This window comes from Drosophila eugracilis, unplaced genomic scaffold, assembly GCF_018153835.1.
Source record: "Drosophila eugracilis isolate 14026-0451.02 unplaced genomic scaffold, ASM1815383v1 contig_1825, whole genome shotgun sequence".
Taxonomy (NCBI): domain Eukaryota; kingdom Metazoa; phylum Arthropoda; class Insecta; order Diptera; family Drosophilidae; genus Drosophila; species Drosophila eugracilis.
In genome coordinates, this window is record NW_024572672.1 from 337,679 (window position 1) to 364,126 (window position 26,448).

At 43.1% G+C, this 26,448-nt stretch overlaps 3 protein-coding genes across 6 annotated transcripts; 2 read left to right on the forward strand and 1 right to left on the reverse strand.

Annotated features, from left to right (window-relative positions):
* The first annotated feature begins 3,245 nt into the window (after positions 1-3,245).
* On the forward strand, positions 3,246-6,719 carry LOC108108280 (T-box transcription factor TBX6). Its single transcript, XM_017216283.2, has 5 exons — positions 3,246-3,510; positions 3,898-4,063; positions 5,261-5,528; positions 5,595-5,732; positions 6,022-6,719. The coding sequence occupies exons 1-5, from the start codon at positions 3,420-3,422 to the stop codon at positions 6,529-6,531; spliced, it is 1,173 nt and encodes a 390-aa protein (XP_017071772.1). The 5' UTR covers positions 3,246-3,419; the 3' UTR covers positions 6,532-6,719.
* A 2,363-nt stretch (positions 6,720-9,082) lies between these two features.
* LOC108108302 (arginine kinase) lies at positions 9,083-10,919 on the forward strand. The gene has a single exon (XM_017216316.2). It carries the CDS (start codon positions 9,115-9,117, stop codon positions 10,285-10,287), a length of 1,173 nt encoding a protein of 390 aa, XP_017071805.1. The 5' UTR covers positions 9,083-9,114; the 3' UTR covers positions 10,288-10,919.
* LOC108108301 (arginine kinase) lies at positions 10,394-26,422 on the reverse strand. 4 transcript variants are annotated; one of them, XM_017216311.2, is made up of 3 exons: positions 26,369-26,422; positions 23,722-24,282; positions 10,394-12,015 (listed from the first exon to the last, which is right to left on the reverse strand). In XM_017216311.2, the coding sequence occupies exons 1-3, from the start codon at positions 26,410-26,412 to the stop codon at positions 10,932-10,934; spliced, it is 1,689 nt and encodes a 562-aa protein (XP_017071800.1). In that variant the 5' UTR covers positions 26,413-26,422; the 3' UTR covers positions 10,394-10,931. The 4 variants fall into 4 exon arrangements, with proteins under 4 accessions (XP_017071800.1, XP_017071803.1, XP_017071804.1 ...); XM_017216314.2 differs by lacking the exon at positions 23,722-24,282; XM_017216315.2 differs by lacking the exons at positions 23,722-24,282; positions 26,369-26,422 and adding an exon at positions 19,214-19,330.
* Between the last annotated feature and the right edge of the window lie 26 nt (positions 26,423-26,448).

Below are 26,448 nucleotides of genomic sequence, written 5' to 3' on the forward strand. Positions count from 1 at the left end.
AGTAGCCGCTAGGCAGCCACAGAAAGTGATCATCTCAACGACAGGCCATCGATCATCCCACAAAACATGGAATATCGTAAGATTTAAAAATCCCAAAAAACCAACCAAAAACCCTTAACCCCCGGTCTCAAAGATGCTATATGCTGGCGTGGTAGAAAGCGTGTTGGAAAATTAAATCATCGTTGCTTGTGGTCTGGAGTCCCGTCCCGTTCGATGCCATAGTTACCTCTGCCTTCCTGCCTTAATGATGCTCTCGACGCACCTTGAGCAACGGCTTAGTATCTACCAAAAACCAACTCTGAAAAAAAACAAGCTGGGAGAAAAGAACAAAAAAAACAGAGAAGATCTCTATCAGCGGGTTAACTCGTTTAGCATTTAGTTGCAGGCGCCTAACCAGCTAACTTTATCGTGTAGTTTGCATCTTTATGCCCATACCGTTTTCCCAGGATTTGGGAGATGAAGTCTGGAAGCCACGCCCTGGCTTATTAGGCGCAGACAGTGTCGTTTATATCATTTATATTATTTTATGACATTCGCCTTTGTCTCTCTCTCTCTATCTTGGGTAAATTATGTGTAACTTGTAGTTTTGGCAGCTCACGATCAGCCGATCTTCTGGGCAGGTGACACACGGGTTTCCATAGCTACGAGCTGGTTAATTAGGGTTCTCCATGATTTATTGATCTGTCGAGATCTGGGAAATGTAACCTGTCTCAATGATTATGGGCATTTATAAGCTGATGGTCTTTTAATATATGAATATGGCTGGTCATTTTGATCGGCGGGTTATATGTTAATTGCCGTTGACTGTGTGGGTTGCTCGGAAGCTTCCGTCAACCCGTATAGGAATATAGCAATACCCCCAAACCCAAACCCCACTCCAATGGCAATCTGCTATGGTCCAATCTTATCCAGCACGAACATATGTCGTTGTCAACCTCTGGCAGCTTGACCGGCTACCGTTCAGCATCTGCAGATCCAAGGCGGCAGATAGCGGGCACACAAAGATATCCTCAGAGTCCGAGGGACGTGGATAGTCTGGCGCCAACGGCTACTTGAACGAGCTCAGAACTCAGCCACTTGTCGCGTCTCTTTCGGCTCTGAAGTCCTTTGCTTTATGGATCGAAGGCGCGTCGAAGGACAATAGAAAATTATTACTTCAATTGGCGACAGAGACGACAGACGACAGAGGTTCTCAGGTACGTGCACTTGTAGGCAACTAAGGACACCGCCGCCCACGGGACACTTCACACCCAGCGGAGAGACACACCGCAAAACGACCTGGTCCTGGGAATCCTTGGAATCCTCGAAGCGTGGTCACTTTGTGGGCTGTGCCGATGTCGCGTCAACTTATGTGTCTCTGTCTCGATTAGGTTTACTACGATCTAGTTTTCCCTGCCCCTGAGCCCTGCACTCTGCACCCTGCACCCGCATGACGCAATTACACCTGAGTTATCCGAGGGTCACTACAGAATCTGAAAGGAGATCTTTTTGCATCCTCCAGCTGCGACTACTGTCTTTTTATGTCACATCTCTTTGTCGGCCTCTCTTTTTTGGAAGGCGTGAAGCGTTACAATTTCAAATCAAATCTTTTGTTCTAACTCCTCCGATATTTGTATAAAAATATTTTACGATCTTCTGGCGCCGGTCGCGGCTAGAAGTCATCATCATCAGTTGGCTAAGCACCGGAGATATGCCGTCTCGTCCGGATCCGGAGACGGGCTTGTGACATGGGAATGGGCATTATTCGGAAGAGCGTGCCAAACGACAACGAAATGCTAATTTAATGGAGTTTCTTCGACGCTGACTTTCTTTCTAGTCGACTGGAGGTGAACTCAAGCCTGAAATTATTTGCTTCTTCTGGCGACGAGTCAAGGGATCAACGCATGTCTGTCGATGGGTTGCCCTTTTTCTTTGCCAGATCAGGTCTGTTGGAAATGGCAATGATCTTGGGAGTTAAATCAGGTTCAAGATCAATGGCATTTTAAAGAAATTAGCTAAGTTTCGGGATTGATATTGATTGAAATAATGGTTAAGCAGTAGTCGGAAAAGTATTTTAGTAAAGTGTAATGGGTAAGCATTCGAAAAGTATTTTGGGAGTAGTTTCTACAAGAAAGTAAGTTAAGTAAGTTAAATATAAATATGTAAATTATATAGATGAGAAATCAGATAAAGACATTGTGAATTAAGTAATTTTCTCAACATATTTAATTAAATTTTACGACAAATCAGGAATGAGATCTAAGAACTTAAAAGAAATTCTAAAGACAATCATTCGCCCATCGAAAAAGTGTGATTCATTCTATTTCATTCCTAATGATCAATAGCTCATTAAGTGGCAATTATTATACTTCCTGTGACTGCAAGGAATGTGCATTTCAATCTCCAATCCACCTCCTCAATTTCCAATGCTGACAAGCACTAATCAATAGGCCCTCGAGCCAGACCCTTAAACTATATGCATTTTGGCTTTCCTTTTCTTTTCTTTTTGGGCAGCGAGTGGCAAATCAATAGCTAGGGCATATCGAAATTCCAAAACGGGCAATTAACAAAGCCAACAAAATTTATGTTTCACCTGTCGGCAGCAAAGTACATAAATACCCAAGAAATGCCAGACAATGTCGAAGATACGGGAACCCAGCTAATTACACGGAGGAAGGTAAGATACGAGGACGGAGCAGGGGGAGACCTCTTCCAAACGGAAGACGGCTGCAATGGAAATGGCAATGGACATTTTCCGACAGCGCCAAAAACAAAAAAAAAACGAAACACACACAAAACCAGAGAGGAGAAGAAAAGGCAACGGCAGCTGAAGACAGCAGACAGGCGCGCTGTGGAAAATCTCACTTCTGAATTACAAGCAACGCCATATCCACATCCATGTATATACATCCAGATCTCCTAACTGACAGTGATCGAGAGGGAGACAGAGGGAGACAACTGCGAGGCAGTGGCGCAGAAAAACACTGCGGCTGATGAAAATCAACAGGGCTAAGCGTTAACTTCGCCACTCGGCTGCACGCAGCTCGCTTTTCCCGCTTCTCCCTCGCTGCTCACAAAATGGCGCCCTCTCTCCAAACCTAAACCAATCTTCGCCAGAGTGGGATAACACTAGTGCCTATAACAAGCGTAGGCGTCTTGAGTTAACCAATCACAAAGCAGGCCTCGAAGAACCGGTTTTCCATATAGCAGGTACCTCGGGATCTACAGATCGGGAAAAACTGGCTGCGACCCGGAGCGAGCTACCACTTGAGCGGAGCAACTCGAGATCAGTTCGTTGCGAAACGTCGAGCGTGAAAGAACCTCAGAGCGCATCTTCAGTTACGATCGTGTGAAGTGAAGAATACCCCCTAAAATATATTATCAGAACTTAGACATTTTTTAAGCCAAGTGTTTGTAATTAACCGTGCAAGTGTTTCAAAATGCTTTCCATGCAAGAGCTTATGGATATGCGGATGCAGCAGCAGCTGGCCCATGAGATATACCGTCAGCAGATTATGCAGCGGATTCCAGGTGAGTTTCGCTATAAGGTCTATGGATGGTGTTCGAGTGCCGTCGGCAAATGGGTTTAAGATCTTTTTTCTTTTATAAGTTGGGTCTTTCTCAGTTTTTATTTAAAAGAGAAATAAAAAGATATTAGTCACAAAAAACGGACTTAAAATAACAAGAAGCTTTTGATATTATAATATGTTAACTTGAAGTTATCTTTATTGACTATTGCACCTTTCTAATATCCTAACCAGAAGCTAATCAAATACAATTTAAATAACATTCAACCAGATACCATCAGAATCAAAAGGGAATATAATAGAAATATGATTTTTGCAGACCCACCTCCTTAAAGCTAACCATTCAAAAGCCATGCCAAAACTAATGAACTAACCAAACCGCTTCTTCCAGATCCCTTCCCATCGATGCTGCCTTTCAACATGCCACACCAGCAGCCACAAATGATGCTGCCCAGTCGCCCCACCCTGCCGGGTGTGGAGGCCAAATTGGAGAATAACGATCTGTGGCAGCAGTTCCATAAAATCGGCACCGAGATGATCATCACAAAGAGCGGCCGGTAAGTTTCCCCCGAACCCATTATCCTATGCAAATAGCCCGAGTTTTTCCAAAAGTCAAGTGCGTCGCACGGCCTATGTAAATATTTGCTCCTGTCCCAGGTTCATTTTTTCTCTATTCATATTCGTATTGCTATACCCTATGCGATTCCCTGAACCTTTTTTCGATTTCCCGGGCCTAATGTGGCGCCTGGCCATAATTCAAAACGCAGCAGGAGCTCTCGCTCTCGGAGTGACAACAAGTGCAGTGTATAGCCGGCGGAGGAGAAGACAAGAGGAAGACGCCGCCCTGGCGCCGGTCCGATCATAAAAATCTTTCTTCTTTCGGTTTCGGCGTTGACAATCGAGTTTGTTCGATCTACCTGCGCTTTTCACACTTTGCCCACAATGCCCTGCTCTGCCCTGCCTGACCCTTCTCTCTGGAGCGAAAAGACCCTAACCATATCTGAGATAGGGAAACTATCGAACAGCGACTACCGAGCGGGAGCCGAGACAAATTTACATAATTATGAGCTGAACTCGAAGTTTAAGTTGCAAAAGTACACGGCAAGAAATCGTTAGACTTTCAAGTCAAGTTGTGGGATTAAGTTGAAGAAATTACATTGTTAAAGATTTTTAAATTGATTCAAGTTTTATAAGATTTTAATATTAAAACTTTAACTTAACCAAAAGCTAACTATCTCTTTGATAAATCTTTTGAGAAAACCATTGTTTTCCGTGTGGTTTAATCCGCTAAGGCAGTCACTTTCTCGGCTCATTAGACATGCATTCGACGCTTGGAAGCCGTTAGGGCGACTCCCAGATTTTGTCTAATTGTTTGGCGCCAGTTTTCCCCCCAACCGCTACCCAGCCCCTCTGGCCAATCCATACACCAACGATCCACCGATTTGCCGCACAATTAATCATGTGCCGGTGGCATATTGTTTTGGGCTGGCGAGAGATCTGTTTGCGTTACGTTTTAAATCGATGCGATGCGCTACGTTACGCTATGCTGCTCTTGGGCAGACTCCCCGCTGCCCGCCTTTTGGTCCATAATTACACACTTGTTAGCCGGGGCCACAAATCAAAAGGCGAAATAAAGTAAAATAGAATAGATGCCCGGGCGACGCCTCCTTTTGCGATGATTCTACCTCTCTGATTTATATGCAGTTCGTGGCAGGCCACTTAATCAAGTCCTATTCTTTCCTTCTTCCTTGCAGACGCATGTTCCCCTCGATGCGCGTTTCTCTCAGCGGATTGGAGGAGGAGGCCAGCTATTGTGTGCTCCTCGAGATGGTGCCCATCGGAGATTGCCGCTACAAGTTCTCTGGTTCCCAGTGGGTTCCGGCCGGTGGAGCTGAGCCCCAGAGCCCCCAGCGAATGTATCTGCATCCGGATAGTCCTGCCACCGGTGCCCATTGGCAGTCTCAGGCCTTGCTCTTCAACAAGGTTAAGCTGACCAACAATACCCTGGATAGCAGCGGACATGTAAGTTTGGAAATCTCTTCAGAATCCTCTAAATGGGTTACTAATCATCTTCTTTACTTCCCTTAGATCGTCTTGGCCAGCATGCATAAATACCAGCCACGCCTGCACATCATCCGCAGCAGCGAGCTCACCCAACTTCCCTGGGCTCCTCAGCAGGCGTTCGTTTTCCCGGAGACGGAATTCGTAGCTGTCACGGCCTATCAGGTGGGTTAAACATCCAACATCCTTCTCTTCCTCCATTGAGGATCTTTTCTGACAAGACAAAGACTCGGCGGGGGTCGTCTGCTAATTGAAGCATTTCAAAATTTGTCGCCTGCCAGCCACTTGAGAATGATCCTAACTAGGATCGCAGTGGAACTTTTCAAGTGCTTCCTAGCCGACGGCTACTTACTGACGCCTCAAAGATCGGGTTTCTGTCAGACAAAGAAATTAGAGATCATGTTCCATTATCTTACAATTATATTAATTTGTAAATTTTCTCTTATTCTTGCAGAACGATCGCATCACCAAACTGAAGATCGACAACAATCCCTTCGCCAAGGGTTTCCGTGAGTCTGGCCAGTCCCGCTGCAAAAGGAAGCTGAACAGCAGTGGAAACTCCAGCTTGGAGTCGGAGGACGATGGCTCCAGTGTGAGCAGCTGTGACTCTCCACAGGCCAAGCGCCAACGCCAGGACTTTGAGCAGGACTCAACGGGCAGCGTTTCACCTGCTTACTATAGCGCTCATCCAGCTGCCAGTTCCATGTCGCCATATCTCCGCCATCCCTTGAGTTATGGACCCAATGGAGCTCCAGGCCTGCCACCCAACTTTGCAGCTGCCTATTTCGGTGGAGTTCCTCCTCAAGTTCTACCAATGCCACCAACTACTTATGTGCCAACTTCTGCTCCTGTTAGTCCTGTGGCCTCACAGCCAGTTAGCTCCAGCACACCCACTACCTCACCACGGCCTTCAACTTCGACCAAAAGAAATAGCTTCAGCATTTCAGCCATTTTGGCCTACTAAGCCTACTAAAGAGAACCTACTTAAGTCGAAGTCATCTTCTGTTGTGATTAGTGAGAAACGTGTGCATATACTTTGTAAGATAATACTGTATACTAACTAATAGATCGTTTAAGAACCAAGCTGCAATCATACAATTTGTTAATTCGTTTTAAGTTTCTTTGGTCAAAATAAACAAATTATACATCGAATTCGAAAGAAAATGCAAAACTATTTGTGGGGGATTCGGCGGGCAACCTTCAGCGTTTCCGTTTTTACAGGTTTTTAGCTAAATATCGTATTGCCTGGGCCAAAAGTTGTTTTGCGACCGCTTTGGCGGGCCTAAGACAAATTAATGCTCTCCATTATGGTGACCAGTCGATTCTCGAGCCACACGTATCTGAAACACATCCAACTCCGGTAGTAGTTAAAGCAATTCTCGAAAGATAAGGCGTCCATTATGAGCAGCGATTTGACGGCTTTCAGGCTGTTTGGTCTTTGCCGACCCAACTCCCCTGCGATTCCATCCCGATTCTTCAAGCGAGGAGATGACGCAGAGGTGGCTACACAGAGAACGAAAATGTTTTAGTTCGTAGGTTAGCTTAGTTTCCCACCATCGATTCTATAAGGTTACGTTCTATGTTCTATGTTGGTTACTTTAAAATACGTTTAGCAGAATCCAGAAACTAAAATTCATTTTGTGTCTCCAGAAACACTTTTCTTTCAGTGCATATGCTGCTACTGCCGTCTTGTGAAATTTTCGTTTTATCGCACCTTTTATGGCCATTGGCCAGGCCAAAACGAAGTGGGAGCTGGCCAAGAAACCGATTCCGAGTCGGATGGAGTGACTCTGGTGTGGTCGGTCCTTGTGTGCATTATCGTGTCAAATGCGACAAATCTGTCTGTGGGCCGGGCGGCTGCCTTTCAGCTTGCATAATTGAGCTGATAACTCGCAGCGGTCCATGGATGTGTGCGGTCCACTTTTGAGCGTTTCCTAAACGGTGGCGCCAAACATTTCGTGTTTAATATTTTTAATTAAGTTTTTAAGTGCACCCAGAAGAAGATGGAACCACATAGAGAAGATCTAGCCAGACGACGGCGACCCACTCTCCACGAAAGCGGATAGTTCAAAGGCCTATCGAATGGTTTGGCTTCCATTCATAGAAACCTTTGCATAGATTATGCATAATGTAATCTGAGGCAGCGCGAAATAATTCACCCGCCGCGCCACACGAAACCGCGCCGTTTCAAGTTGCTTTGACTAATTTGGGCTTAGTTTTTGTATTAGCGCTTTGTGTTTCTCCTCGTCTTCGATTGGATTTGTTGGCGCATAAATTTGCATCACAAATGCTGAAACAATTAAATTATGAGATTTGCAAGTTTTCACCAAAAACAAAAGGGGCCAAAACAAAATAAAATCTCTACAACATTTTGTCGGCGTCTGTGCTTCAGAAGTGTTTTTTAAATGCTAGGTTTAGGTTTTTTTTTTTTTGCTGGCTACTTTTCGAATAAAAACAGTGGCAAAAAGCGTCAAAATTCGTAGATTATGAGATAAAAATGTAAATCAGACTCGCTCACATATTGCATTTCTAATTTGCGCTTGTTTTAATATAGTTAATGAATTTTTATGTGTAGGTTGGTCCATACTCTTATATACCCAAATCCGAATCCGGTTTGCGGTCAAAGCTGTTGATAATGATAATGAGGATAACGATGCTTTATTGAGAAGGTGTTGCCGTTCGGATCTGAATTTTATTTGCGCCACATGTTGGCTGGCGTGTTGTTGTTGCCGTTGCTGCTGCTTTTGTTGTTCTTTATTGCTAATTATAATATATTTGATTTGGTATTTAAGCTTTAAGCTATAAAAATGTTCGCGTTCTCTGTTTTACGAGCCAACAGCTTGCAAACATTTAATTAAATTGTGCGAGCGCGGACAGGTCGCGATGGTTAGTAAGAAGTTATCATATTTAACACACCTTTTTTTATAATATTTTTATAATAATAGGGTTTTTAGTATTATTACGGAAGTAAACTTAATAAAAAACTATTACACATTCGTAGAGAATTATGTCATATTCTGCTTGCGTGTAATTAAACGAATCGTTTTTTAAATGAAGTTATAAATTATTGCTTACATTTTGGTAATTATTTACTTTAGAAGTCGCATCTCCTCTGCAACTAGCTACATTTTACTCATGACTTCAACACAGGTTATGTATTTATTCTACAATGGATTGAAACTCCGCTAGACACTTATACTCTAAGCAACCATATTTCACATTGTTTTCATATGAAGGTACACTAAATATTAATCTACTTAATTTGCAACTTCCTAATTTAATTTACAAATAAATCCACGTTATGGTTTAAAACCTAATCAAATCTACGCTAAGGCATATGTAAGGTTATATACCCCGGAAAGTGTCCTTGCTAACCATATGTTGATCTTTTGAAACCACTGAAAGTGGAGTTTTCTACCTTTTGTTTCTTTTAGTCTATACCTAAAATATTTTTAAGGTTTTCTTTAGTACAGGCTTTTGGGACTAATGTCAGTTTATAAAATACGGTCACCCTGGCTAATACATTTCGAATTTAAGCAATTCAAAAATGCTGTTAAATTCAAAACCCCGGCTTGAACTGCGATTAATAGGTCTCTGTACACACCTAGCAACCCATCGCTATGCTAGCAAATCTGGCGACAAGGTCAGCAATGAAGTGCTCCAACAAATGGAGGATGACTTTAAAAATCTATCCGAGTCCAAGTCCAAATCGCTGCTGAAGAGGCATCTCACCAAAGAGATCTTTGATAAGTTAAAGACGAAGACGACGCCATCGTTTAACTCTACGCTACTGCATTGCATCAGCTCTGGATTGTGCAACCATGATTCCGGCGTAGGTCTCTACGCCCCAGATCCAGAGGCGTATAAGGTATTTGCTGACCTCTTTGATCCCGTCATTGAGGATTACCACAAGTGCTTCAGGAAGACGGACAAGCAGCCGGCAACATCTTTCGGTAAGGGTAAGGACTTCGAAAACCTGGATCCCGATTGCAACTTCATTGTTTCCACGAGAGTGCGCTGCGGAAGAGCCATAGTGGGCTATCCTTTCAATCCCTGTCTAATGGAGAAGGATTATAAGGACCTGGAGAATCAAATCTGCGCGGCTACAATGTCTCTCACCGGGGAGTACAAGGGTAGTTATATGCCATTGACTGGAATGGACAAAGTCGTCCAGGACAAGCTTATTGAGGATCACTATCTGTTCAAAGAGGGTGATCGTTTCTTGGCAGCCGCTGGAGCCTCTCGTTTTTGGCCCACCGGGCGTGGCATCTTCCTGAACGACGCCAAAAACTTCTTGGTGTGGTGCAACGAGGAGGACCACATTCGCATCATATCCATGGAGAAGGGTGGTGATCTAGGCAAGGTCTACGACCGCATGGTTGGCGGAGTAGAGGCACTCGGCAAGAAACTCAAGTTCAACAGGGATGAACGCCTTGGCTTCCAAACCTTCTGTCCCACCAATCTTGGCACCTCCATTCGCGCCTCGGTGCACATAAAGCTGCCCAACCTTATGTGCCAGCCGGACCACATGGAAGAGCTGGCCCAGAAATACCGCCTGCAAATTAGAGGCACATCAGGGGAGCACTCGGAAGCCAAGGGCGGGGTACATGACATCTCCAACCAGCGCAGAATGGGACTCACGGAATACGAGATTATCAAGGAAATGCACGATGGAATTAAGGGACTCATAGCAGCCGAGTGTCAAGCCAAATCCTCCTAGTTAACAACGTTTATTTTAACTAAAATGTCGACTAGATTTGAAGGCAAAACTGGCAACTATATCTACCTCTAAAAGTGAACCGATTAAATACATGTGACCAAATATATAATCTTAATCAAATCACGACGTTATAATCATTGGGTTTTTTATTTTTTTTTTATTATTTTTTAATAATTTTAATTCTTTTATAAACTTAAGACTTAAAATAAAAGTATTTAAAGTTTCTTTTTTTGTTTTTGCTCGACACAGATGTCAAAATGTTTTACATTGTTTGGTTGTAATTAAGCAAATGTTTTTTGTCAAATAGTTATCCATTGTTGTTGTTGTTGTTGCTGCTGCTGTGGGTGGTGTTGGTGTTGCCAGATGGGATCGCTGCCTGCGCCCGCAACCCTCAAAGTATACGAAAATGCCGAAGGTCGCCGGGCTGTAACAGGACAGCAGCTCCACACCATCGCTACAAACTAGACATTTTTGCAGCCCGAACCGCCCAAAAGCGACAAGGCGGACGAGCCGAAGATTTCTAACTGTTGTTCTTGTTGTTGATTGTTGCGTGTGCCCCGAACTAGTGGCTTCCTTGGATGGATGTTAACTCCGAAGGATGCCCATCCAGACGGGGGGACGATGCTCGGCGGTTAGCGGGCAATTTACAGGCTCTTCTCGAGCTTGATCAGCTCGGTGATGCCATCGTACATCTCCTTAACGGCCTCGAATTCGGTCAGACCCATGCGACGCTTGTTGGAGATATCGTAGACACCGCCCTCAGCCTCGGTGTGCTCACCGCGGGTACCGCGCACCTGCAGGTTGTACTTGGCAGCAACCTCCTCCAGCTTGGCCTTGTTGGAGGCCAGCTTGGGCACCTTGATGTGCACGGAGGCACGGATGGTGGTTCCCAAGTTGGTGGGGCAGAAGGTCAGGAAGCCGAGACGGTCGTCGTGGCTGAAGGGCACACGCTTCTCGATCTCGTTGACGGCGGTCACCAGACGCTTGTAGATCTGGCCCAGATCACCACCCTGCTGCATGGAGATGATGCGGAGATGATCCTCCTCGTTGCACCAGACCAGGAAGGTCTTGGCATCGTTGTGGTAGATACCACGACCGCTGGGCCAGAAACGGCAAGCGTTGGCGGCCTGCAGGAAACGGTCACCCTCCTTGAACAGGAAGTGGTCGTCGATCAGCTGCTGCTGGACGGCCTTCTCCATGCCAGTCAGGGGGTAGAACTTGCCCTTAAGCTCGCCTTCCAAGCCGGACAGGGTGCTGCTGACCTTGCCTTCCATCTCCTTGTACTGGGCCTCGGTCAAGCAGGGGTTGAAGGGGTAGCCCTGCATGGAGCGACCGCAACGGACGCGAGTGGAGATCACGTACTCGTTGGTGGGGTCAACGTTGCCGAAGGTGGACACATCACCGAAGGTGGAGGCCGGGTGCTTGTCGGTCTTCTTGAATCCACCATGGTAGTCCTCGATGATGGGGTCGAACAGGTCGGCGAACACTGTGTAAGCCTCGGCATCGGGGGCGTAGATGCCCACACCGGAGTCGTGGTTCTCCAGGCCAGACTGGATCACATCCAGCAGGGTCGACTTGAAGGTGGGGGTGACCTTGTTCTTTAGGTTGTCGAAGACCTCCTTGGTCAGGTACTTCTTCAACAGCGACTTGGAGTCGGAGGCAGCCAGCTTGGCGTAACCCTCCTCCAGTTTAGCGAGAACAGCGGCATCAACCATGGTGTCTTGTTTGCTGCAAAAAGTTCGAGAGAGAGAAGAAGAAAGGGGGTTGACCATTAGTAAAAGGGCGTGGCTGGGGCGGCAGTTCAAGTTTTTATTGCTATGGGTTGGCTATCTCTGTTTTTGTGGCGCCTAAAAGTCGGCAACATGTTTTCTTGTTTCTGTTTTCCTCAATTCCGGCCTGTTTGCCCCGCAATTAGTTTCGGGTTATGGCCATGTGCTCATACCCGACTTGAGTCTGGCACGCGACTTCCACATATACCAACTACCTCCCTCCCCCTTTTAGCCCGACGTACACCCAGAACCAAACACCCATCACCCCTGGTCCCACCACAACGCCCCTTTTTTTTAGTGGTGGCTCTGTCCTCCTCGACTGTATGTCCTGCTTTTGGTGGTGGCTGACTGACTATAAAATTTTGCCGGCTGCCGCTGAATACGCAAATCGACGGCACACTATACACCCGCTCGCCCGTCGCCCTCCTTTGGTCCCGTAGGACATGCGCACTACAACAACATGGCGACCCAGCCGAAGTCCTGGACAAAACGAGGACCAGGGCAATAATAATTTTTTTATGGCACTTTATTTTTGGGCGCTTTTCAGACAGAGCTCACGCACTTACACACACATGACGTCAGCCCCTCCCCTCCCCGTGTCGCCCACCCACCCAGCATATACAGACAACTCCTGTCTAGGAGTCCTAGGCCCATGAAATGCCCAGGGAACCCCGGGATACACACCCATCTTCTCCAGCGCCGGCTGCGGTGGCGGTACCATTGGGTTCACCATTGGCCACCTCACCCTCGATCACCTTCTCCTTCTTGTCCTTGGAGGCGCAGAGACCCATTTTACGTGTAGTTTTTGTAGAGTTGGTGTAAAGTTTTCAAAAAACGTTTAAAAATTTGGCGTTGGCTTGGTCACAAAGTCGGTGTTTTTTTGTATATAAAAAAAAACCAATCTTCGTTTGTTTGGTTGCGTTTGCAGGTAAAATGAAATCACAATGCAGCTTTAGCTTCTCAAGGATCTCGTTGAGGGATCCCTATTAAGCACACACACACACACTCTCTCTCTCTTTTCTCAGACACAGACACGCTTGGCTTAACGCTATTGCTTTTGATTTTCGGTGATTGAATTGATTGATTCTGGTTTCAGCGTATATTTTCTTCTTTTTCTTTTTGGTGGTCTTCTTCGTTGGTATCAAAATATCGGACGCAACAATGTTGTATATATCTTCTTTTATCTTTTGTCGAGAGACTCCTTTGCGACTTTGCTTTTCGCTGCTGCCGCGCCCAAATGTATACTACACTAAACAAACACTACGCGATGCTATTTTGGGGGAGCAAAGGACTTGCTGACTGCTGCTCGGCTGGCTGACTACTGGAGCTGCTCTGTTCTGGTGCTGCTCTGCTTTGGTGGTCTGCAGAATATTTTAGCGCGCGCCTTTGAATCGCGAGCGTTGGTACACAATCGGCAAATGACGACGAACAAACCCAATCGGCAAATCGAAAGGAACTGAGAGCCCGTCCGCACCCAAGGGCCCGCACTTTATCGCCGGCACTAAGCCGCCATTCAGCGCTCAGCTGGGGAGAGTTTTAACCGGAGTTTTTGAAAACGAGAGAGGACAGTGCTCTCAATCGAAGTACTCGTATAGTAGTACTAGTATATTTGCCCAAAAGTTTTCAGGGAGGGTCACGGAGGTTGGAGGGTTGTTGAAGCAGCAGCAGCATTGCCTACCCGCAGGCGCCGGCCCAAACTGTTGCCGGATGAGCGGCAACATAATGCGGAAGGATATATTTACACGATGCGCTGGACCCACCACCAACCACCCATTACCCATTACCCATTATCCATTGCCATCGCCTCTCCCCGAATCAATAAAGTTTATAGCACGCGACTGGCAGCTGGGAATTGTTGAGCCTCGAGCCCGGGCGGTCAAGTCAACTTCAAGTGTCGGGCTGGAGTGTGAAATGTGCTCTGGTAATGACAGGAATCGGGTACACGTACACTTACTTCACCCCCTTCTTTCCCCTAACAAATCTCACCTCCTCTTCTTGAGAGTGTGTAAAAAAAATCAATTACTCGGCAAATGGAAATCAAAGCCAGCTTGCAGGATTCCCAGGACAAGGGCACGGGCACTTGAGGCTTGTGAATTAACCCATTGCGGGTTGAACTGAACTTGAGAGCGGTGCAGGGAACTGGTTCCAGTTTCTCGTCATCCGAACACGCTCATTGCATGTCTAATGCACATTAAGTAGTGAAAAACTTTTTCATTTGCTATCCCCCCCGCTTCCCCAACGCATTTACAGTCTTTTGTTTTGTTTTGGCTAATTTCATTTGCAGCTTCAATTACTCAGTGGAGGAGGGCAACAACAGAGCCAAGCCAGGGTGGTGAGTAATCGCAGTCGATCACTTACTTTTCCTGCCATTTTCCAACGACATTTGGCTTTGGCTCTGTAAATATTGATTGCGATTTGAAAACAATTTGCCATTTTACCTGGTACCCCCACCGGTTGGCAAGTGTTTATATTGATTCGCTTTGGAAATTTCTACACCATTTGGAAGTCATATGAGCCCTCTATTATTGCCACTCCATATGAGTAATCTGAGGCTTGTTAATGCCTCATAAAGATAGTGGACTTGGCGAATTGCAATGTACCCAAAGGGGGCGTTGGTTAGCAACTTTCCAACTTTTAAGTGGCTCCGAATCATGCCAGATAATAGTAATGACTTATTGGCCTGTCTGAAAGGCGTTGAAACTAATCAATTAACTCAAGTGCCGCCCTGATAGACAAACTGAAACTGGAGCACACACAAACATGACATGCCGGGCAGGATGAAAAAAAGCCCCTGGTTTGAAGGCACTTAAAAGCCAGGCCGACGGCTACAAATCAAATTAAGCTGACGCACAATTGAAAAAACTGATTTCGTTATGTAACCCTCTTGATGAGTAGCGGACAGACAAGGGATTCTATTCTAGGGGGTAAGTAGCAGAAGCAGCATTAGTAGCAGAACAGGATAACCCCGAGGCAGGATCAGCGGAGCAGCAGTTCTCTAGCTTCTTTTTCGGGGTGACTCTAATCACACACGCGTCACCAAGTCGGCTTAATTCGATTTGGGCTACTAAGACCCTTTGTTTTATAACAATATCACGCACGGATTTTTTGCAACCGTCAAGGCTTAGCAACAATTCGCGAATGGCTGAGAAAACCCAATGACTGCGGATAGGCATACACCAATTCAACTGCTGCGAAACTGGAGCTGGAGAAAGAGAGCTGGTGAGAGGCCGGAGAGAAGTGTTTATTGTGGCCAGGAGAGGTAACCAGATAAGCTGGCCCAGGTGATAAGCTTTAAACTTCAAATCGTAAACCGTCTCGGATGTCAGCAATGATCACTCCAAAAGGAGGGATGGTGATAAGATAGCCAAGCCAGCTGCCTAGTCCAGGGATTTGAGCAAATAATTCAGTTCTTCTAACCATAAGTGCTTGTTTGTGGCCATCATATAACTGGCTTGCAATAGATATATAAAATGCAATCAAATCTGAGGAAACTGGCAAAGGCAACACACTACTAAACGGCCAGTGCAATGGGTAAGTTTATGGCCAACGGTCTGGTCGTTCACCCGAGAAATCGCTGCAATAGTTGCCTTCGTTAATTGCGATTTTGGCCAGTCGATTGCACAAAGAAATTGGCAAGTGTACGAAAATAATTCGAAATGTATTTCGGGAAATTGGCCGACGTGAGCGACTGCAACGGGAAATTGGGAACGGCGGCGTCGGGCAGTCAGTCACTCCAAAACTGGTCAACGTTTGGGTTTGATAAGGGGGCGAATGGAAAGTTTCGTTTTGGGCCCAATCACAAGCATAAATGATAACCCAAGCCAAATGAGTTTACCCAACATTCATTCACACACTCATTTCGACACTAATTGAATCTGGACATGGACATGGACATGGCCACGGAAACCCCCCACATCCTCCTCACTCCCCGGACAATAATTCCAGCCAGCAGCATTCTGCAATAATATTGCTGGCTGTGACATGAATTCGACATAAAGCTCTTATTAATAAATATCTAGCCTTATAGGGGTCCCGGTTATTAGGGGTGAGTCAGGAACGGGAATAGAAGGGTGTTAGGGCTGCTGCTTCTGCTGGTCACCCGCATTTACTGTTGAGATTCTCCTCTTAACTCGCTAGTTTTTTCTCTCTTGCGGTCCTAATTTAATTAAAATTCTTTTGGCAAAACGTCAAACCAGCTCACACTCAATTAGGCAGAGATATATAAGCAAATACACAAAAATATATAGATTTGTATAAAGAGCTGAAGATGATGAAAAATATCTTTTTGCACAGCATCAAGTGAAAAAATAATATTTTCTGCAGTCTCTATCCGGATGTCGTTGATTTAAATTTTGCGCTGTCTGGGAAGACAATCAGCGAAAATCGGACGAGGCTTCATTAAGATATAGAGAATGCAAAAGGGTTATAAGTAGGATGCATTTAGTGTGGGGGAATTGGCAAGATACAGTGGGGATCTGATGGTTCATAAATTATATTTTTTATATTCAAATAAAAGAAAATTTCTCAAATTTAATTTCTGTTGATATTTCAAAAGAAGATACATGAGTTTTTGGCGCCATCTAGTCATTTCTACATCACTGCTAAGTAAAATGTAGATTACCTTCCACAGCGGTAAATAAAGTTTTTACTTCCTACATGTAAAATAGTTTCTACAAGTATGAAAAGTAAATCCTCTTTCTAGGTAAGCTTTTCAAAAAGGACTAATCAAAGAGCTTTCGCCACCCATTAGTCCTTGACAACTTCCTGAACAGAGAGAGATAGAGGGAGAGAGAGAAATAAAAGCTTCAATTCATTCAATAACAGTGGCGGCTGAAATATTGTATATGCCTTTCCTCGAAAGAACTTGAACCATTAGATTTGTTTACGTTTCTTCTGAAATTTTAGCTATTCAAAATATTTGTTTATTTACTGGAGATAAATGAATGGCGAGGCAAATCGGCTCGGTGTTATTCGAAATCGATTAGCCAGCACTCTGGGGAGCTGCTCTCCCGCGCCTTTCGATTTGATTTATGTGTGCGATTCCATTTCCTGTCTAGCCAAAGAACCCAACCCAACCCAGCTTTGATTATGCAACCTGCCTGCAACTACCTTTTGTTTGGCCAGGGAAAATAGAAGCGTTACCCAGTTAACTATCTAGACTACGGGAAATGCGGTTTTTCAAGCTTTTTGTGACAAGTTAATCGTCGGGCGGCGGTAGTCTCCTCCTCACTAGGTTTTTCCCGACTCTGCCTTTTCCGTTCTTATTCAGTTGAGCGCTTTAATAGAGCTCAATTGAATAATTAACAGCAACGTGCCAGTGGAAAAATATAAAAAAACAGAAAAGAAAAGAAAAAAAAAGCGGCCAGAGCAAACAATTTGTACAACAAATTTGCGCGATTTGTTTGGTGAATATAACAAACTGTATGATATACAAAGCCCAATTCAGCCCCGTAAACTTGTCAGCTGCTTACCTATATATGTATATATATAATATACCTTTGGAATTTTCGTGCGTTTCGGTACCTACGGCCCACCTATATAGATATAGAGCTACCCTATCCATCTGTATATCCCAGCGATGTGTGCTTTTGTTTTGCTTATTTGCTTTAGCGGGGTTGTATTTTTAGCAGCCGGCATTATATCAACCCGAACTAAATTTGGCCGGGTAAATTCGATCGGACGTTCCCAGTGGCTCTCAAACTGGCCTTATATAATTGTCGTTCTGCGATTGCGTCGCCCTGATTTCTGCTGGCTTAGCATTACCTCTTTAATTGTTCAAAATAGTAGATAAAATACTTATCTGTGATTATGCAATCGCCTGGCTGGCATTGACCGCGAAAATTAATGTATTCTTTTATTGCTGAGTAAGAACTTTTTCTTATTTATAGCCCTCATTTGTGGGCAAGTTCAAGGAGGGGAAAATAAAAGAATAAAAGAGGAAAAAAGAAAACCAAAGAAGCCAAGCAGGTGCTAACTGAAAGTTCGTTTTCGACGCCTCTTATCTATCATTCAATTCAGTTAGTTAGAATGGTATTAACACGGGGCAGTATCTTATCGAAATCGATACAGGAACACCGCACGCTACACGGCAATACTTTCTAAGAGCCAACGAACGGCCGACCTTAAACTGCACCCCCGCAAACAACGAGCCCCCCCCCTACTAACCACCAATGCACTTGGCAAGCGGTACAGTCCTCCGTTCATTGGCATTTGGCCGCAAAAAATTGCACAACTAAATCGTATAGAAATGCGGCAGACGGACGGAACGTCAGCGGTTGCCAGACCATGACAGCAGGGCCAAACAAGTTTCCACTGCCGCTGCGCTGGCTGGCGAATTGCAAATATAAAAAAAAAAGAATATCTCAAACTGCATAACTATAAACTTTAAGCTTTATAGCCTATAGAGCCGCCCGTATAAATTTCTTTTTGCCGGTAACCGGTTTTCGTTTGCCAAAAATGCATCGGCTGACTCAGCTGGGGATGTGAAAACTTTTGCACAGTAACAAGCTCACAGCGAGGATTTTATTTCATAATCCAAGTTGTTAGTTAAATATCTCTCTTTTAAATATTAAAATTAATTAAAGCATCCACTTTATGAGTAAGAAAAAATATGAAAAATAAAATGAATCCAAATTTCCACATCAAAAAGGATAAATCGCATAAATCTAAAATAATTTCACTTTATTTTCAATTACCCATGAAATTTAAATTGAAATATTTAACCATCTTAAAAATGTATACTTTAACATTTCAATTAAAAATCTAAACACACTATTTAATTGCCAGTAAATATACAAATCTAAAAGCAATTCACCGCTTTAAATGGCTAATAAACCTTTAATGTATACATTAGAATAAGTTATTGCTATTAAAAAGCGATTTCACTGTTTAAAGAAGCCGAAATGGGGGAAATTTCAATTTAATTTTCCACAAAAACCGTTAAAATCAATATTAAATTTTGAAAGCAGTTCACTTTATTAAGAAATTTGAATTAACCAGAAGTCACTGTGTATTAATTGCCATTTAACTTTTAGGTGCCACAAAAACTGTTAAATTAAAGATTAAAATCTAAGACTTTGACACTGTATCTGTGAGATACTTTGAACGGCTAAAATTTTCACTTGATTTGCAATAATTATCTTTGGAGAACGGCTCACCTTTGCAACCGTAGAATTCAACGTCCAACGTTACAATGATCGGAATATTCTGTTCTTTAACCCAACTGACTGCAGTCGGTGCTTCAGAAGCGCCAACGCCGGCAGAGGCAGCGACTGCGACAGCGGCAGCGACCACCCTTCCTTCTTTCACTTTCAAACTACACGAGCACGAACATTCACACAGATATTGAATTGGAAGAGAGCAAAAGCTGTGGGCTGTATTTGTAGTAGTGTGCGGGAAGAAGCCTGCCTCCTGGCTCATACACAAGGAAAAAAACTTTAAAATATTAAACTTTTTAATATCCGATTTCAAGGCGTGAATTTAACTGTAAATGTGCAGTTTTACCGTAACATCAACATCAACTTTTTCCAAAGTGGAAATTTTTCTCCTATCCAAAAATATGTATTTCCAACAAGAATCATCATTACGCACATAAGTAATAAGGTAATCTAATTTAATTTATTAATTTTTTAAAATAAATATATGAATAAATGACGAATTTGTTCATTTTTTTTCAAGAAGCATATCATAAACATTCTTCTCTGTGCACCCCTACAGAGAGAGCCTTTTGTATTGGTAAACGCCGACGATTGACGTAGGACGTGACGTATAACTAAAAAGCAGAAAAGTAAAGCTCTCTCGCGCACACACACAGTGAAAGAAAGCTCATCCTCACACTCCTCTCCCACAAACAGAAAGAAAAGGAAAGTGTTCGGTTCGCAAACAGCTAGAAAACTGCATTGCTCCATGCGTGAGTGGGAGCAAGAGGGCCTAAAAGAGGAGCAGCGACTTCTTGCAGTCGCAAATCAAAAATATGAAGTGCTTGCGTGTGTTTGTGGTGCACTTGGTGGGTGTGCGACAGACACTCGCACAACCGCACACCAAGGAGCGGTCACATCGCTTAATTATGACTAGACTTCGTTGACAGTCAACGGAATTATATGATATCGTATGGTATCGTATAGTATGGTATGATATGCGATGAAAGTAATCAAGGCAAGTGGCACAATTGCAAGAGCAAACATGGTCACTCCTCCATGAGAATCTCAAATATTCGGAATGGAACTCAGCTCACCAGATCTGAGCTTAAAGTGATGAATAAACAACGAAAGCGAAATATCAGAGGAAGCTAATTGTTTATACAGATGACAAAATATAGCAGATCTTGCATAACTTGGAATGTTTATCATACCCCTTTGCAGGATTTCAATGAAGTTTTTATGATTTTCTAAAACTTCTACAACTCGACTACTTCTACCTTCACAAAATCAACTCTAACGAAAATAGAATTATTTTTAATTTATTTGCACAAGTTCTATATAAAAAAATCTGTTGTTTTTGGCCAGATAGAAAACAAACAAAACGTAGCCGTCATAAATTTTGGCACTAATACCGCAATATAAAATGAAAAATGTTGTGTGGCTAAATGTAAAAGATTTAAACAAAATTGGGGGAAATGTGCTAAATACTAGAGATAGACTCCCCAACTAAAATATCTCTTACACATTTCTATTCTATACGTTTTCCCCAGGTTTTCCTTCCCAAACTTTAAAACAAATAAACACGTCGAGTATAATCGTTTACACAATCTTTAACAAAAGTCTTGAACTTGATATTGAAAAAAGAACATGTGAATATTTCGGGTAACCTATACATAACCCAAGGTACATATGTTGTATCATCGAAACGAGCATATTCATTTGTTACTAAATGAAAATTGAGGGAAAATATTTGAAAAGTTGCCAACGAAATTTATGCAACGCGCAGCAAACATCGGAAGATATATACGATACCTAAACCATATATCTCTACGTGTGTTGTTTTTCAAAAAACGCAGAACTTTTGCTTTTCATCGGCACACGAATTTTCCACGGGCGGGCCATTAAATATACATATCAAACCGCCATTTCAACAATCAAATTATATATATATTCATTTGGAAAATATGTGCAGATTAATTTTTAGATACATATATATTCTGGATGCCAGGCGACAGCGGGACACTTATATAATCCAGAAATGTCGTCGCCTCTGCTTTTCCTCGGAAAGTATTCGCATTTTGAACTTTTACTTTGGTAGCTGCTGTCACATTTCAGCCCCGCCTGTTTTCCTTTTCGTTTTCATTTTCATTTTCAATTGCTGCCGTCAAGTGGCGCTGGGATTACGTAAATGCGCCCAGCAGCTTTTCCATCCCATCATGACTCCTAACCAGCAAGCAACCAGCCAACCCATCAACCAGCTGGCAGTATTTGGGGGCTGGTGCCGTGTAGGATTTCTCATAGAACAATGGACCCGATTCCCCACAAATAAGTGGGGGAAAAGCGAAATGGCATATACTATACGGCGCTGACCTTGAAAAGCTTGCGAAACAAGCTAGCGGATATGTAGATACAATAGCAGCCACATTGGCGTTTTCGTTACTGTTGACACACAGTTGAGAAAGCACTTAGCACATGTAGGGGTGTAGAAGGTACAGGCAGGTTTCAATTTTTAGATATGTGTCTAAAGATTGTGACATATTAGATAATAATAATCGTCATCTAAATAATATAAAATAAGCCAAGGTATTATTATATAAAACTAAACTAAAAACATGACAACCAAAGCTATTATGAATTCTAAATATAATCTAAAATATAATTTCAAGTTCTCAGTTCTACTTTTCTGACCACAACTGTATAAATATCTTTTTCAGAGATTAGTTCTGAGCTGGAGGTTGCATGTGACGAGTCTACGATGAGCTAAGTCTCACTTGATTCTCCAGATGCGGTGACTTACACGATAGACAACCGTTTTTGCGATTTTCATCTGCACATCTGACGAATCCAATAATCGTGCATAACATTCTGAAACTTATAAATATTTTAAAAAACATTTAGTCATTGACTGATTGTGGCCCCACTGGAGGCCAGCGATCGAGAATAGAACGCTAATTTTTGGGAGGGCTGCTACAACGAATGCCGAAAAATGAGTAAACCATTTAAAATATGTGTTATTAATTAGTTCAATTTGCGGCCAGCCAAGCACGGGTCCAACTTAATGCCCATTGCCCGCTACTCGGGCAATTAGCTGTGAAATTACTGCTCGAAATTGGATTTTAGGCGGAGCTCTAGCAGTAGCTAATTATCCGTGGATTGCAACAGCGGATCATACAGCTATAGAATGAAAACCCATATATGCTAAAAGCTCTGCTCGTGTTGTCAACTTTTCATCTGTGTATTCAGTTTTTGCCTTTTGTTTGCTAAACAATATTTTGGCAGCACATCAAAAGCGACGCTTGCCAAAAGCAATTTTTTGCAGAGACGCGAGCCAAGTGCTTAAAATATATATCCGTACATATGTACAGTAGCCATACGATATATATATATATATCTAAATAAGCGTACATCAAACAAGACACCTAAATGAAGACCTCTGTCCATCAGGATGAGGGCATTATGAAAGAGGGCTAGAAGGCGGATTAGATATGAGGCATGACGCCAGGCTAAAATGGGATTCATCCGCTGCAGGAGGCAGATATTTCTGCTGCCGGGCCAATTTGCTGCATATGAACAATGAAATGTGTACATTGTCGTAGCAGCCGCAGCAGCAACACTAGCAGTAGCAGCAGCCAGAATCTGTTGCGTTTCCAAATATAAATAAACTTTGCATGGGGGAGATCATGTGACCTGACTAGAGCGGCGCGACAGGTTCTCATAATGGTCCGACAGCGGCACATCATCACCAATTCCATTTCCATTTCACTTGGGCAAACTGCCAAAATAATAACTAATAAAACTGCCTCACAGGTCTCTCGCCCCCAAGATCCTTGAACACCTGGGCAAGGACAAGAACATAGGGCTTGCGTGCCCCAAGGTTTGTCTCCGATTAATATTAATGGAAAATCAATTGTAAGCAATTAGAGGAAGTGGAGAACGAACACATGGCGAAGTTGGGGTTCATAAATAAACCGTAGACTGCACATGCAGCACAACAGATCCCAAAGAGTCGACGCCATGTGAGCCGAGCTGTCCGCCCAAGCAGAGAACATGAGACAAAAATAACAGCAAATTGTGGTCTCCACCCATAGCCATTCGCCATCGCCATCGCCACCATCATCATCATCATCATCATTGTGATGATGATCCAACGAATTTGCTGATGCTGCACCGTTGTCGCCAAGCGGTTGTCTTTCTGCCGCATGGCAACTATTTTCACCCGTTGAGAAGAAGTCACCAGGGTGCATTGAACCCACCTCTCACCATGGGGAGATGCGGAAAAATTACATTTAAAAATCAAAAGTTACAGAAATAAATGGAGAAAGAAGGCTGCCTCAGAGTATGAGATACCCCCTAATCGCTGTCCACATACAGAATATCTAGCCTAACTTTACTTATCCTAAGCAAATCTTATAAGCGATGCCTATAAGATATGATAGATATTTTCAATAAATAATAAATACTGCAAGGGCTATAAAAACTCAAAAACTACTGAAATAAAACATAAAACATGAAAATTTAAGGCTTACCGCTCGCCCAGCTGTTGTGCCTCCTTGATCGACTGGATGAAGGCATTGGTCTCACCCTTGATGAAGTCATTGCTGGCATCCTTGGTAGGAAGCACCTTCTCCGCCTGGTGGATACCGAAAACCCGCTCATCAATATTTCCGGGAGCTCCACCAATAGCATTGCCATTTTGACCATTGGTGTTGGCCTCAGTCAGGGATTTGGGCAACGGAATAGGCATATTGTCGGCTTGTTTTGGCGGACTGCTGGGTTTGGGTGGAGGTGTAGGTTTTGGTGGGGCAACTACGGGTGCTGGAACTGGTTCTGGTTTAGGTTTCGGCGCAGGTGCTTCTTCCTTGGGTGGAACAGGAGCTGGTGCTGGAGCTGGAGCAGGAACTGGAACCGGTGCGGGCTTAGCTACCACAGGCGCTGGTTTCGGAGGTTCTGGCTTAGCAGCAGGAACTGCAGCGGGTTTTGGAGCTGGAGCAGGTGCGGATTCCTTAACTGGTGGGGGATTCGCTGGCTTGTTGTCTAACGCTGGCGCTGCAGGCTTGTTAGAGCTAAATAACCAAGCTAAACGTTTGCTACAAATTAAAATGGAAATGATAACAGAAAATAAGAATAAATAATAATCAAATTAAATAAACAAATAGGTAGACTAAAGTGCACTACAAACAAAATAAAAGATATTCCGCAAGTCCCGTATTATAATTAATGGGAAAAATAAAGAATACGTAGTATATACAAGTCGCTTTCAGTACTTTCGATAATAATAATAATACTAAAACTATAATTAGCTTATTTATATTCACAAGCTACAAAATGCAGTTCCATGTCACAGGAATTTCCAGAAGGTTCCACAGAGAATGCACCGAAGCGCGTCACTATTGAAATTTCTCTTTTCGTCACATTTTCTAAAGCTTTTAAACCCACCTTTTATTTTAGTCACCGCCCAACGTTTAAATCCAATAAATAACAATTCGGTTTAAAGGAAAAAGATTAATTGTTGAAAAATCAAAGTTAGAGCACGATCTACGCGTCCTAATTGTCGGAATGAAAAGAGTAAAAGGGATGTGTAAAAGTGACAAACAGTGTCACCACTCCCAATTGCATTTCAAGTTATCGAGGTCACTAAACATGGCAAAGTTTATACATTTTAAACGTCATGGCAACGCTGTATTAGTTATAGCCATTATTTTATTATTTCGATAGCCCTTGCATTGCAAATTAAATTTATATTGACAACTGGAGAAACATTTTCTTTTAATTTGTAAGATAAATATGGTTAAGGCTTTATGTTGTTAAAAATAAGCAAGGACATTATTTATAGGGGTACACTGGTCACCTTTCATAAGGTATTCAATACAACCCTGATTTTTAAATTTCAATATTCAAATATAAAACAATTAGCTGTGCTAACCTTGCGGGTAAATCTTGCTTGATTTCAGATATGCAAAGCACCCAGTTCTTTACAGCCCATTACGTAAAAAGCAAAGCAAAATAAAATCCATTTCCCATAAAGTCCAACGTAATAGACTCAATTATTCTTTGTATTTTACCAAAAGGCGTTACCCCATTCGAGGGCGTGGCACTCATACCTAAATGTAGTAGTACCATTATGCCCCCGAAGTATCGTTACTTAGAACTGTAACCACAATTTGCCCGTTTCTTTAGTTGAGTTACGAAATTACTTTCTCCACTCCCCCATTTCCGTAAGGAAGGCGTCGTCATTTCTCTTGTCACGTAGGCCAAATCGGCAATAGCTGGCGAAAAACTCGTGCGGCAAATAGATAAGCAAATAAACGAGCACAAATACTACAAGCAAAAAAGCCGGCCCAAATCGCCGGGTGTGTGGATGAGAACGGAAAAAACTTATACCGCTCCAAACTTCAATTATCACTTTCATTATTACGCTAATTGCCGGCAGATAACAACTGGACGCTTAGCATTTATTTATTTGTATTTTCTGTTGCCAAAAAATTGCCAATTTGATTTCGCAAATGTGCCAGCGGGAGAGTGTTTCTATGTATGTATTGGGCCGATTGCACTTATCACGAATGAGAGTTAGAGCCACAAAAGCCAGTTGTTTGGTGAAGCTCGGCAAGATCGGGGGAGTAGAAGGAGTGGAAAACGGGCAGATAGTTCATCATGTGACACTGCTAAAGTGACTAACTTTGTTGCCAAATGCAGGGAGATTGCTTAGTGGCATTTAGCACCTTCCAACCGTAACGATCGTCGCGGCAGAGAACTAGATTGGGCTAATTCATCAACTGATACCGATTAGATTATCGCTTTTGCAATGATTGCAGTGGAAATTTGTGACAAGAGTTATCGCTAAGATTTATGAAATTCAGGAAAAGTGGCTTTCCGGGTGAAAGCAGGTTATATGGTTTTTTATAAATGGTTATTATTATTATTATTATAGATTACTGAACACATTTGTAGAAATTATTTAATATAATAAAAAACCACAAATTCTTTAATTACTAGAAAATTATTGGACTTCATTATTCATCTGTGGAAGACCTGATCCCTCCCCTAAATATAATTTTACACAAGTTCTACATGACCAGTCACTATCCCGCCCGAAAGTAGGCACCACAAAATATTTATCCGCCGTGCTGCTTGTCAATTCCTCTAAAACTGTACGAAAAATCCCCTTTCACTTACCGTATTTCATCGACAGCAAATGTTAGATACCACAAAGCGAACATTTTGTTTTAGCTGAAAAAAGAGACAAAATCGAATGA

Coding starts and splice junctions, on each gene's coding strand:
- LOC108108301 (XM_017216311.2), bottom strand. CDS start 26,412: ATGTTCGCTTTGTGGTATCTAACATTTGCTGTCGATGAAATACG. Junction 24,283..26,368: donor TTTGCTGTCGATGAAATACG/GTAAGTGAAAGG, acceptor TTTAATTTGTAG/CAAACGTTTAGCTTGGTTAT. Junction 12,016..23,721: donor GCACAACAGCTGGGCGAGCG/GTAAGCCTTAAA, acceptor AACTTTTTGCAG/CAAACAAGACACCATGGTTG.
- LOC108108280 (XM_017216283.2), top strand. CDS start 3,420: ATGCTTTCCATGCAAGAGCTTATGGATATGCGGATGCAGCAGCAGCTG. Junction 4,064..5,260: donor ATCATCACAAAGAGCGGCCG/GTAAGTTTCCCC, acceptor TCTTCCTTGCAG/ACGCATGTTCCCCTCGATGC. Junction 5,529..5,594: donor CCCTGGATAGCAGCGGACAT/GTAAGTTTGGAA, acceptor TACTTCCCTTAG/ATCGTCTTGGCCAGCATGCA.
- LOC108108302 (XM_017216316.2), top strand. CDS start 9,115: ATGCTGTTAAATTCAAAACCCCGGCTTGAACTGCGATTAATAGGTCTC.